General features: G+C 40.8%; 1 protein-coding gene across 1 annotated transcript; it reads right to left on the bottom strand.

The window, feature by feature from the left end:
* Nucleotides 1-2698: 2698 nt before the first annotated feature.
* Nucleotides 2699-10429, bottom strand: slc14a2 (solute carrier family 14 member 2). Its single transcript, XM_030060305.1, has 10 exons — nt 10363-10429; nt 9681-9752; nt 7316-7502; nt 6298-6487; nt 5613-5741; nt 4668-4860; nt 4376-4523; nt 3769-3903; nt 3550-3599; nt 2699-3459 (listed from the first exon to the last, which is right to left on the bottom strand). The coding sequence occupies exons 1-10, from the start codon at nt 10384-10386 to the stop codon at nt 3040-3042; spliced, it is 1548 nt and encodes a 515-aa protein (XP_029916165.1). The 5' UTR covers nt 10387-10429; the 3' UTR covers nt 2699-3039.
* Nucleotides 10430-12156: the final 1727 nt, after the last annotated feature.

The raw sequence follows: 12156 nt of genomic DNA, 5'->3' as shown, positions 1-12156 counted from the left end.
TTTTTTTTTTTAAAACACACATTTATATAAGCTCTGGATGTGTTGTTTCAAAACCTGCTCCATGCCTCTTATTATTAGAGGTACTTTCCTTGGTTATCTGATGTGTCCTTACTGTTATCTCAGTAGCTGACGCTCACGCACCGTCTTCTGGTGAAGTTACATAAGGTGTTGTTACTGTCAGTTGAAAACCTCATATCTCCAATCTGTAAACTTGTCAGGACCTTAGAAACACAGCCTTGTTTACCGCTGTACCGTTTTGTACTTTTGAGGTCATCCGGTGCCATTTAAAAGGGCACGGCATATCCTTCAGGTAAAGAAGAAGTGAAACATGACAATCATTATAATTGTTAAGAGGTTTGCTTGTGGCCTATGTAAACTTGTACTGATGGAAATAAATGGTACTATGTGAAGGTTTTGTACAGCACAGCACAGCAACACCTAGCCATCAACTTTGAGGTTTTGTTTTATATACTGCTAATATTTAATGCACAGCTTTTACTATTTTATGGAGAAATTCTCCATGTGGTATTGCCTCTAAAGTTATGTGAGTACTTTTTCTATCCCACTTCTTTTGATGGGGCTGAGGCCCCTATATCCCAATATGTGGGCACCAGCTTGGAAATGCTCCAGGACACTGGACCGACTGAATACAAGCATCTGGCCCTTCCAGTTCCTCTGCAACAATGAGTGCACACGCTGGTCAGATTGATTTATGAGAACACACACACACACACACACACACATACACACACAGACTGAAAACAATACTGAGCGTGCCTATGGTTGAACAAAAAGTTTCTCTTTGCAGCATCGCCCCTCCCCCAAATGTTTCACACACCATTTCGAACAAAATGAAATCTTGTGGGACAGCACTGATTTCTTGCTGTGAATGGAGTCAGGCAGGGGGCGGGGTCATAATGTTATAAAGGTGCTGCATGCGCTAATTCATGTGCTTATTTCTTTGGCTATTTATATGCTATCTCTTGCTGAACAAAAGATTGCAATCAATTTGTTTAGTTATACAGTAACTTTAGCCAAAAATAATTATAATACGGTTGAATCTTTGAGACCCTATTTAGTGTTTGTATTGCCAAAATTGTAACTGGTGCCATGTGGTAGCACAGCAGGTGGGCCAAAACACAGTAGACAGGTGAACAGGAGTGGAGAATAGAGAGTAGAGCTTAAATTCACTGCCACGATGAATCACAGGAAACAAGGAACAAACCACTAGGAACTCAGATACACAAAGCGACTCAAGAATACAGGCAGGTGAGACAGGCACCCGGGAACAAGGCAGAGCTGAAACACATCGATCCAGCAACACTGAACTGGACTTAAATATGACTGAAACTAATTAACTAATCAGCAAACCAGGAGCAGCTGACAAGACAGGAGAAGAGGAAGGGAACTTTGAAACACAAAGGCAGGACCAACAGGACATTGCAGGGCAGGTGTGGAGGGAAACCAACTGGGCAGAGCTACAGGTAAATATGACGGACACAAAGAGCACGAACAGAGCTCAAAGTAACAGAAAGACAAGGCAAAGGAGTGAGGATGACAACGGAGACAGTGTTTGGGCGGGCAGCCAGAGCACAGAGAGCCAGGGAGGCGATCACTCTATGGGCCTGAGAAACAGTGACTGTCGGATGCTGAGTATCTGTGACCCCGGGGCGCGGATCAGTGGCGACTGCCAAGGAAGAGGCAGATGAGCTGGTGGGGCCAAGGAAACAGCAGCCTGGGCCCTGGAACTGGAACCAGGGCTCCCGCACAAGTTCACAAATACACAAAGTCCAAAACAGGATCGTGGGTTTTTAAGAAAATCCCTGGCCTGTACTCTTTCCTTGTGTTTTTTACTTTTAGATATTGTATAATTACAGGTACTTGGCAGTTGGTTAACACTGATTCACTGGAGTTATGCAATTTTCTTTTCACATCGTAACACTATAAACTGTCAATCACGCTGCACACAGGAAGGATGAGCGCTCAGGTTATGTTGCCAGTAATTACATTGCAACAGTTTTTTTTTTTTTTTTTTTGGCCAGAGGCTGACAGAAAGGTCATTGACAGGCAAAATAGGGCATGCTTGACCCACAGCATACCCTGCTGACCTTTCAGTAAACTAAGCTAGTAATGTTATGTCGTTTGCTACAATGACCAGGTAAAATAGAGGACACTCGTGAGCACAGCCATCCTGAGCAGGCAGTCACCACACCAAAACATCTGAGAACACTATCTGAGTACGCTATAAATGGCAAATTAATGACCTTACAAAGATAAGATAATTTTTGGACTCACTTGTCAAATCAAATTTGTTCAAACTTGATTTTGGAAAAAGTGACAGCGCTACATTGATAATTCTTCTTGAGCCACTTATATGTTACCAAAATGATGTAAATTTACCCACTGAATTGTAAATAAACTGTTTGTTGGCCGACTTATATATCTTTATTCATCAGTGTTTTGGAAGATAAATAACTAGATACACTATAACATCTACATGCAACTGAGGTTTTGTTCCAGGACCAGCTTGGCATTCATTATTATTATTATCAGTATCTAACTAAAGCATATAGTTTCCAAAACACCTTTCAGGTGACAGAGAATGAGAGGCATTAAAAATATTCTTCCTACTTCATCTGTAAATGGTTTTAGATATAATGAGTTACAAAAGACCTGAAGACAATCTTTTTACCCGGATGATGTGCAGCTTTTATTAAAAATATAAAAAAGGAAAATGTTACACTTTTTAAATGGTGTTCCTTCTTTTTATAACACTGAGTTTTTTTTATATAAGAAAAATACAAACATATCATCACATTTACATTAAGAAAGTTTTACAGAACAAAATAGTTTTACAGAGTCATCCAGTCATACCATAAACCTGAGTCAGCAAGCAGTAGAAACATGGCATTTCAACAAACACAAACAATACACAAACTTCAAACTTTGAAAGGATTGCTACAGATAGACTTTATATCCTTCATACATCTAGGAGCCATGCAAGAATCATTCTCCCTGGCCAGAAATGTGGTATTTCCATTAAACAGAATCTGTGACGGTGACTTCGATTAAGTTGTTGTTCGTGTCTTCTTCCTCGGTCCCTTGTTGGCCCACCTCCGACCCAGGGTCTTCAGTGTGTGTGTCCTCATTTTGTTCCTTTGACTCGTCACTCGCTGTTTTCCCCTCTTCCATTCTCTCAAGCTCCAGCCTCAGTTGTTCTTTCTCGTTGAGCCTCAAGTTTTCTTCAATGGCTTTTTGCTGCTCCTCTTTCTCCTTCCTCTCTTTCTCGCGCTTCTCCATTTTCTCCTGTTTCTTGAGCTTCCAGAAGAAGCCCAGGTTTTTCTCGGGGTAGGTCACCTTGGCCAGCGGCAGCTTGAAGATCTTTTTGGTCTCCGCGGTGATGAGGAGGAAGGTCAAAGCGGAGAGGCAGAAAGGCCACGTGCAGGCTGGCAAACCAAACTGTAAAAGAAATAATATATTAACTTGCAGTTAATGATTGTTTGACATTGGCTGATACAGGAGCGGGTTTGAGGGAAGTTGAGTACTTACTGTAGACATCACGTTGGCGATAGCTGAGCCGAGGTATGCACAGAAGAAAGCTGAGGAGAGGAATAGGCCCAGTGAGATGTGACTTACAAATGACTCGTTACTCGCTACAGTGTTGCACATCATTACACATCACATCATTACAAACTGTGCAATTACACTGACTGAGTTTTTATATTGTGTGTTTAACTGTCAGAGTGCATCTGTTGTGTATTTACTCACCACAGGTAATGGCGAGCAGATGCACCTGCCAGGTAAGAGCGTAGAACATCCCTCCGATGGCGATGCAGGCCAACACACAGTTGTATCCCCACAGGCCAAAGTAAATGCTTTCAAATGGAGCAGCCAGAGCCAAACCTTCAAAACATTACATACAAACTTTAATGAATGCCATCAGGGAATTGCAAAGTTCAGTTTAGGACACAAAGGAAATCTTGGATGTCATTTTGGCAATGTTCATTATTAATCATTATATGATGCAAGAGCTTCTAAAATCGTTGAAAGAATTATTAAGAGATTGAAAAACAAAACGTGCTGTTTCCCTGTTATTTTGCACCTTTGAGTGTCTGGGAATCATCTCAGATTTTGACTGTATTGGCTGTGGCATATTAAGAGGAGTTGGAGTAGGAATAAGAGCTTCACTAACGGCTGTATTGTTTCAAGAAGCATGTAACGGAGCAAAAATAGAAACATAACAATATTTAAACGTATTTTTCTCCCACTTCATTCAGACTGAATTGATTTGAGGACATAAATTAATCACACAATAGTTGATTTTTTTCCCAGCGGCTGCTTGTATAGCCTTAACATTGTCAGCAAGCCCACTCACCTGAGACCATGCCCACTGCAGATCCCAGAACAGCATGAATACAGGTGATGGGGGAGGAGATGAAGAGTGCAATGATGAAGATTCCTCCTGTCCAGGGGTTGTCACAGCCGTAGACTTGGCCTATTCCCACGGGCACGGATCTGAACAGCTACAGAGACACGGAAAGTTCAAACTCTCTCCACTGGTGAGTTAAAGAATATTACCACTGTATCATTATAATGCACAGACACAGGACCAAACAAAGACAATCAAGTCTGACACAGCAACAAACACATCCTGGCCTCTCTCTCACCTTGGCGACGTCGATGTCAGCCCAGGTGATGTTGGGCAGCTCGGAGCGAGGCTGGATGAGGACTTGTGGGAAGTGGTGGTTGTAGTGGCCGGTGGCCACCATGTGGAGGCACACCAGGATGTTGAAGGGCAAGGTGAACACTGGCAGGTCCCAGCGACTGTTGATAGATGCCAGGGCACTGGACACTATTGGGCTATGACACAAGGAAATGGGAAATTTTCAGCTGATGAGCGCCCTTCTGCCATTTATTGTGACAATAAACATATATTTGCCCTTCTCATTACAAGGAAACAGGAACCGATTATGAAAGAGGCAGAAATAGGGGAGCTGTGAACCAACGCACAGGTTCAGTTGTAAGGCAAAGTGTGTTTACTGTAAATTTCAGTCAATATAAATACTTTCCACTCAATAAGTATTCTCAGTCTTATTTTGTACAAATTTCAGATGTGCATCATTGATAAATATGAGCACAATTATGATATTATTAACCATGTTATTGCCAAAAGGAGCATTTTATTGCCAGACACAAGAGTGGGAAATGACTGTGATCAAGTCAGTCCGCTCTCTCCATTTAAGGGACATAGTTAAAATGTTTGACTTTCCTCAAACATGTGTTGTGACTGAATGGGGTCAGCAGTGATTTACGAAGGTTTGGCAGAGGACACCTGGGCCTTTTTGATTCAGTATGTCAGTAAATATGATCTGAGACCAGCCAGCCAGATAATTCAGCACTGCTATTCTAAGAGGGTTTATGAGTACATGACCAGTTTTGCTGTCTTGTGACATACAAGGTCTCACGGAGTGGCCCTCCATTTACTATCCTACATTTAATGCTCAGGATAATGTATCACTTGACTGTGCTTTTTTTTTTTCAAGCTAAGCATTTTTATCCATTAAAAATCTCTGATTCCTATCCTGCTGCAAAATGGACAAAGAGCTGCTCACCACATCATAGACATGAAGATGTTGGGTAGCAGAAGCCACCAGTACCAGTCTCCTGCGTTGGAGAACACAGCCATCAGGAGGCCCACCAGGATGCCGTTGTACCCGTACAGCCCTGCAGCTATTGCACCCCTGACAAATACAGAGTTTGACAGATATGTGAATGAATGAAGAAATGAAAGGATGAATTTCTATTTTCCTGTTGCAGCCCATCTCACCATCCCCCTCTAACACCCAAGCCTCAGTTTGCTCTAAATAGAACAACTATTAGTTGAGTCAACTCAAGTCGACTCAGTGTTATTTATATAGCACCTTTCACACAAACATGCAGCCCAAACTGCCTCACAGCTCAAGATTAAAAGAACACAGGAAAAAACAAAACAATAGACAACAATAAAAATATGTTAGCCTACAAATTACAACAATAAAACTATAAAATATTGAAAACCAGTAAAAAGTCAGTATAATAAAACAAAAATAAAATAAACACAAGGATAAAAAAATATGAGGACCAAGGATTAAGCTGAGAAACTAAGCGTGTAATATCACTCCAAAATAAAAAGTTATAAAGTTAAGAGTAAATCCAATCCTTTGCACTGATAAATATTGACTCTTTTTTGTAGTTTTATTACCATGTATCTGCAGCATATGTTGCATAAATTGAGTCAAAATAGCTGAGCACTCAAACCTGTTCTGCTGCAGTATGAGGGCAGAAATGGTGGCAAAGAGCGTCCCCACGAAGCCGTTGAGGGCCCACCAGTAGTTCTGCAGGATGAGGCCGCCAAAAATGATGAGGCCACTCAGAGGGTTGTTAACAAACATCACCTGGGCAGCTCCACGCAAAACCCAGTCCAGCAGCTGCAGCAGCAAAAACTGCTCTGATGGGCGGAAAAAGAGAGTAGAGCAGAGACAGAAAGTTCAGACAGCTGCCCAGAGCGGCTTACTGGCTTTCCTGCAGTGAATGTTAAGTAAGTTTTATTATTCTAAGGCTCAGACTGCTGGGAACAATAGAAAACAATTGCTGCTTGTACAAGTCAGGTGAGGTCAATGTTGTTTTTTGTACTTTCACAAAACGTGTTTGCTTTGTAGAGTGCCAAGAGACACAGGGCGAGAATGCTGTGAGTCTGTCAGCGAATGACAGCTTGGCTGCCGTCATTGTTTGAGTGACAGCAATCATATACATCTTGAGAAGTGAACATCAATGGAGGGACTTCACATAATGAGGACCAAAAGCTTTTGAAAACTACACTACATAACGTCTTTTTCTGAATGACAGCCACTCATACGTTAAACACCACCTTGTTTTAATTGTCTTCTCTCAATGTGTGTCTTAAGTTATGTAAGTTATCCTGTCATCACCTGGTGACCTGCATATATTTGTGGTGTATGCATGTCCATATACCTGCCAAAGGCCTTCTCTTGCTTCTCCCTGCACACTGATTTATTATACAAGGGAGGGTGAGTTGAGGCCCACTGCATTTTTCTCAGCAAAATTTGGCTGTTCACTGACACTCTTACACACATTTACATATGCCGGGGTGAAACCACAGTCCTCCACTGTTAGCCACAAAGAGCAGTTCAAGATTAAATATGTTGCTCAAGGGCACATTACTACTGCCTGCAGTGTCCCCAAACTAATTGGCACTTCAATCTTGACAGTTGTCGTATTTTTGATTAATGTTGTCAAGCGGCCAATATGTTCTTACTTTCCATCCATTTCCCAAACACTGGCATGTCTCCAGAAAAGTAGGAGAGTCCCTTGAGGAGGCAGGCCCTGGTCTTCTGCAGGTTTGTGGGTCCTGCAGGTGTCCTGGCGTCCGTCTTCTCTCCCTGTGACTTCTCATGCTCAGACTGTTGAACCGGGTTTGCCATCAGTGGCTGGAATTCCTGGAGCTGCAGTTGTTGAAACAATATTATTATAGGGACTGTTTGAACATTGGCACAAAAACACAAAAAAATCAGATTCCATTTAACCAAGTCAGACCAGGAAAGCGGTCAGATTGCCTAAACCCTGGTATCATTAGATTCAGCGGTTGGTTTCAAACTGTGGGATCCAACACAGAAATCAAGAGCCATTTAAAGCAAGTCTGTGGTGGAAAGCCTGTGATGGACGTTGTAGAGAGTCCGAGAAAACGTAAAGCTCCAATTGCTTTGACCCTGATATCACCACATTCAGCAAAAAGATGCTGAAAAAACAGATGTACATCGCGTATTTTGTTTGAAAGTGTGGAAACAAAAACACCCACGACGTGCTCAGAGTAAGACGTCTGTGTGGCTAAAGCTGCCAACAAAACCTGTTTTGAACATGATGTCGCTGGGGTAGCTTTCAATAGTTTGTTTCACACTTTGTCTTGTTTGTTTGCTTTTGTTTTATAATATATCCATGTTTGGTTCAAATTGAGGGCATAAATAGCGGAAAATGAATGTATGTTTCTGCAAGTAGGAGCTGGCAAAACCTGTTTTGAACATGACGTCAGCAGCTTATTTTTTCCCCAACCACATTCCCCAAAGACCCACCCTACACCTCCTCTGATTGGCTACTCCTTATTGCCTCTTGTTCCCCCTGTTGAATACAGTTAGTTGGATACTCTCGATAGCTCACAACTCCCCCATTTCCAATTTTGGGAGTGCAGGTGCATTGCAGGTGAGGTTTTGTAAGAACGTCTGTGACTTATCTACCACAACCCTGAACCCTGAACAACATGCCTCGACACGTTAACGGTTCCAAGTTAACGTGAAACTGCATGGCAGCCCCTGATGCCCAGCTGACAGACTCGGTCTAGCCTTATGGAGTCACCTCCTCCCGTTAGGCTTTACTTGTTGCAACAAATCGGGGCACTTTGTCCGGTCAGATCAGCTACACGTACTGTCAGTAGTTACTTTGGGGTTGTTAGGAAGCGCGGGCCTGTGGTGAGGGCTCCTTGTGGACAGGGTTAGGTGTGAGGGTTTGGGTTAGCTGATAAGAGGCAGAGTCTTTGTGGAGCCGCTTTGGATGCTCATAACCTTAAAAGTAGGCATCAGTTTGCTTCACACCTGGTATTTCTAAATTCATTGTATTCAGTGAAACATATTTCAAAGTTAAACTGTGATTTCTGCCAAACTACAACTGATATCAAGATGATTTTCTACAAACGTAAACCTCCACTTGTGTTAACCTGTTTAAAGCTGAAATAGAGTTTGTAAGGCAAAGTATGATGGAGTAATGAGCGTTTGAAAATGCATGATTTCGGGCAGGTCTCAGCTGTTTTCCCATTTATATGTATTCAAGTTAAGTCAATAAAACTTATTGTTATTGTCATGTTGGCCATATAGCATACGTTGTAGCATATAGTTGTATAGCACACAACAGAAAGGAATGAATGAATGAATACTTTGTTGAAATAAAACACTGTTGCAAAAACTAAACTATATATTTTTATAGCCCCTTCTAAAAGGGGCTATAAAAATGGTGTGGCATATTGGGAAAAACAGTCTATTGAATATAAATATAGTGTAAACACTGTAGAGCATATGTAAACAGTATAGATCTGTGCAAATAGACAGAGTCCAACATGGATATGTGTTTAGATCAACCAGCCAATATGTGTTAAACATTAGCAGCTGAGGAAATCTCCCCTTGGACTTGAACTGGTTCTTTTAATTGTCTGCTTCATTGCTATTGTGTCAAAAAATATAAAGATTTTTCATAAACTGTGCAAAATCTGTACGCTGGATCTGTTTCTTGGATCACCACAAAACGGGTGGAGTAATGACGTGAAGAGAGACTGGAATGATAATACTGCCACTAATACTACCGCTACTACTACTACCACTACTACCACTACTACTAACAATAATTATAATGATACATAATAATATGAAAGATAATATGCAGTATATGCAAGATAATAAGATGTGCACATTGCACATAATATGCAAACATATGATTACAATATAAGTTATGAATGTGAAAAAAGAATGCATTGTTATTCCAAAAGTTCATAAAATCTTTATCTTTTTCAATATTTTTTGACCTCTAACAAATGCTGTATGTTATATTTTGACTGTAATCATCAAATTGAGTCTCCTTACTGTGAAAGTAGTGGTGTGAGTCTTCTGTGTCAGTGGATGGGAAGTGGAGCAGCTGATATTCCTCTGAATATCCTGGAGGAGAGAGAGACGCCCCAGTCAGTCCTCAGTGCTTATGGTGAGACAAGAAAACAATAATAGCATTTTTGGAAATTTCTCTTGAAATGGAAAATAATGGATTCTATTCCTTTATTTTATTTTATCATACCATACAAATAACTATATGAATAATAAGTGTGATCAAACCAAGTAGCCAAATTTGTCATGAATATTTGTAAAAGAATATGATTTATTCTTTGAGTGTAGCTCTATTTGCAATGTGGGTTAAGACATGGCTGAGTGTAGAAAAAACAGATGGTAATCTTTTGAAAAATCATTCACTCATAATAAGGATTTTGGATTTATTCACTATTATGTACCACTACATTTTAAGTGCAATATTTGAAAGAAAAAAAAAAAATAATAAAATAAAATAATAATAATTATGTGAATGAATAAGTAATATTAGATTTTGTAAATCTACAATAAGAAAAAAAAAAGAAAAATAATGCAATCAGTTGATATACACCTGGAAACTGACCTGTCAATCAGTTTCAAGGTTATCTAATAAGAAGCGCACAGAGTCACAGGAGTGCAGTGCTGTGGTTGAGCTGCCCCAGCTGGCTGAGAGGAAAAAGTCTCTTACCTTTGTGCAGTGTGATCCAGGCATATGTTCAGGGATTGGTACAGGCTGCCACAGCTTGCCAGCTTGCCAGCTCCTCTCAAGCTGTAGTCAGTCGACCTCCACGGACCCTTTTATAGCGACAAAACCCTCCTCCTCCTCCCTCCACTCCACCTCTCCCCCTCTCATCCTCCCCTGCTTTTCCCCTCCAAGAGAATACTTGTGCTCAGATGTGATAATCTGGATTCCTCTAGGCCACACCCTCTTCACTCTTGTCACACACACACACCCACACACGCACACATGCACACACACACACAGAACTTGTTGCTTTTCTTTTTATTTGCTTGACTTCATATGACCAGCGTGAAGTCAAGTGTAATCCGGATTTGCGAATTCTCTTTGAACCTGTTGCAGATCCACGCCACTGTGTATGTAGAAGAATGCCTACAGTTAAACATTTGTAAGTAAGTTAATAAACCTTTATTTATAAGGTGCCTCTCCAAACACAAGCTACAATAAACATCAATAAAATTACTGGCACGTTGCAGAAGGGATGTGAAAACAGAAATACATGACGCAAAGAAGACACATAATCAGAATAAAAAAACCCCTCCCCATAAATACACACACACACACTCACACACTTTGCTAGATTACTCTGACATCAGCATTTAATAATGAACAGCCGTGATACCTTTGAACACTGAAATTAACCATAGCACCAATAAAGCTGACTATAGCCAGGTCAAGTTTATTTGACTTGACTTCACAAAAAGGATTTCAACAAAAATATTGTCATTATACAGAAACAATTTTAAATTGATCCTACTCTGTCAGTGGCATTTGTTGAAGACATTTAATTTTGTTTGAGTGTTTAAACTTAAACTTAATGTTTACGTTTCACAAATTCTATCTTTCAAGGCTGTTTCTAACTGAGACCAGTTACTGCATCACAGCCGAACTGGTTCGGATTGGCTCCCCTCACTAGACTCCTTCCAATCAGGCCAGTGTGCAGCATTTTGACCTGACCCAGGCAAAGTGCCGACTCAACAGATTCACCTTATTTCAATTGGAGTCTTACTTTGTGCTCATTCATCAAATAAATATGTGTTTAACTATACGCATATCTGAATGACATTACAAAGAACAGATCTTATTTTGTTTTGGACAAACAACTGGACCCTCGATACAAAGTATGTTCAAGCCCCTTCTAGCCTCACATATACAGATTATGAAATTCAAGACATATTTCAGGCTAAGCTGACAAATTATCGGAAGCCATCAGAGCACATCACATGTGTTTTGATGGTTTGTGTTCCTGGCAGCCAGAGTTGGGCAACAAGGCTGTTTTAATCTTTAAAATATGCAGCAGATTTTCAAAGATCGTTTGTATATACAGTGAGAATGTGACATTGACACTGATGAGACTCGGGCCTTAGTCACTGCTCATCTGCAGTGCCTTGGGCATGTCATTGCTCATGTATGCATAACCACCTCACCCTACCCCTACCTATCCCTGTGCCCTTTTAACCTCCAACCGCTCCCATCAGTGCAATTGTCATTAAAAATGCACGCGGTGCAGCCAAGCTCTGTTCAAACCCAACGAGCTTTTTTTTTAAAATTGTAGTGGAGATCTAAAAGTTTCCAAATATACTAAATATGTCATAAAACAATGGCATTTGGGATTTGAATATTTCACTCAATACATGCATGATGTTTATGTGATTAAACCTTTACAGAAGTGAAGGATGCAACAGAGAGGTCTGCTCTGCTAAAATGATGACCTCCGCTGAGTCACTCAGGACAGAAATGACC

This window comes from Myripristis murdjan, chromosome 9 (genome assembly GCF_902150065.1).
Source record: "Myripristis murdjan chromosome 9, fMyrMur1.1, whole genome shotgun sequence".
Lineage (NCBI taxonomy): Eukaryota > Metazoa > Chordata > Actinopteri > Holocentriformes > Holocentridae > Myripristis > Myripristis murdjan.
This window is presented reverse-complemented; position numbering and strand designations above follow the sequence as displayed.

Excerpts from the sequence above, each read along its gene's own strand:
- slc14a2 (XM_030060305.1), bottom strand. The coding sequence starts at position 10,386 with ATGCCTGGATCACACTGCACAAAG. Across the intron at positions 5,742-6,297 it reads CTCATACTGCAGCAGAACAG|GGGTGCAATAGCTGCAGGGC; the intron begins GTTTGAGTGCTC and ends TGTATTTGTCAG. Across the intron at positions 3,460-3,549 it reads TCGCCAACGTGATGTCTACA|TTTGGTTTGCCAGCCTGCAC; the intron begins GTAAGTACTCAA and ends TTTCTTTTACAG.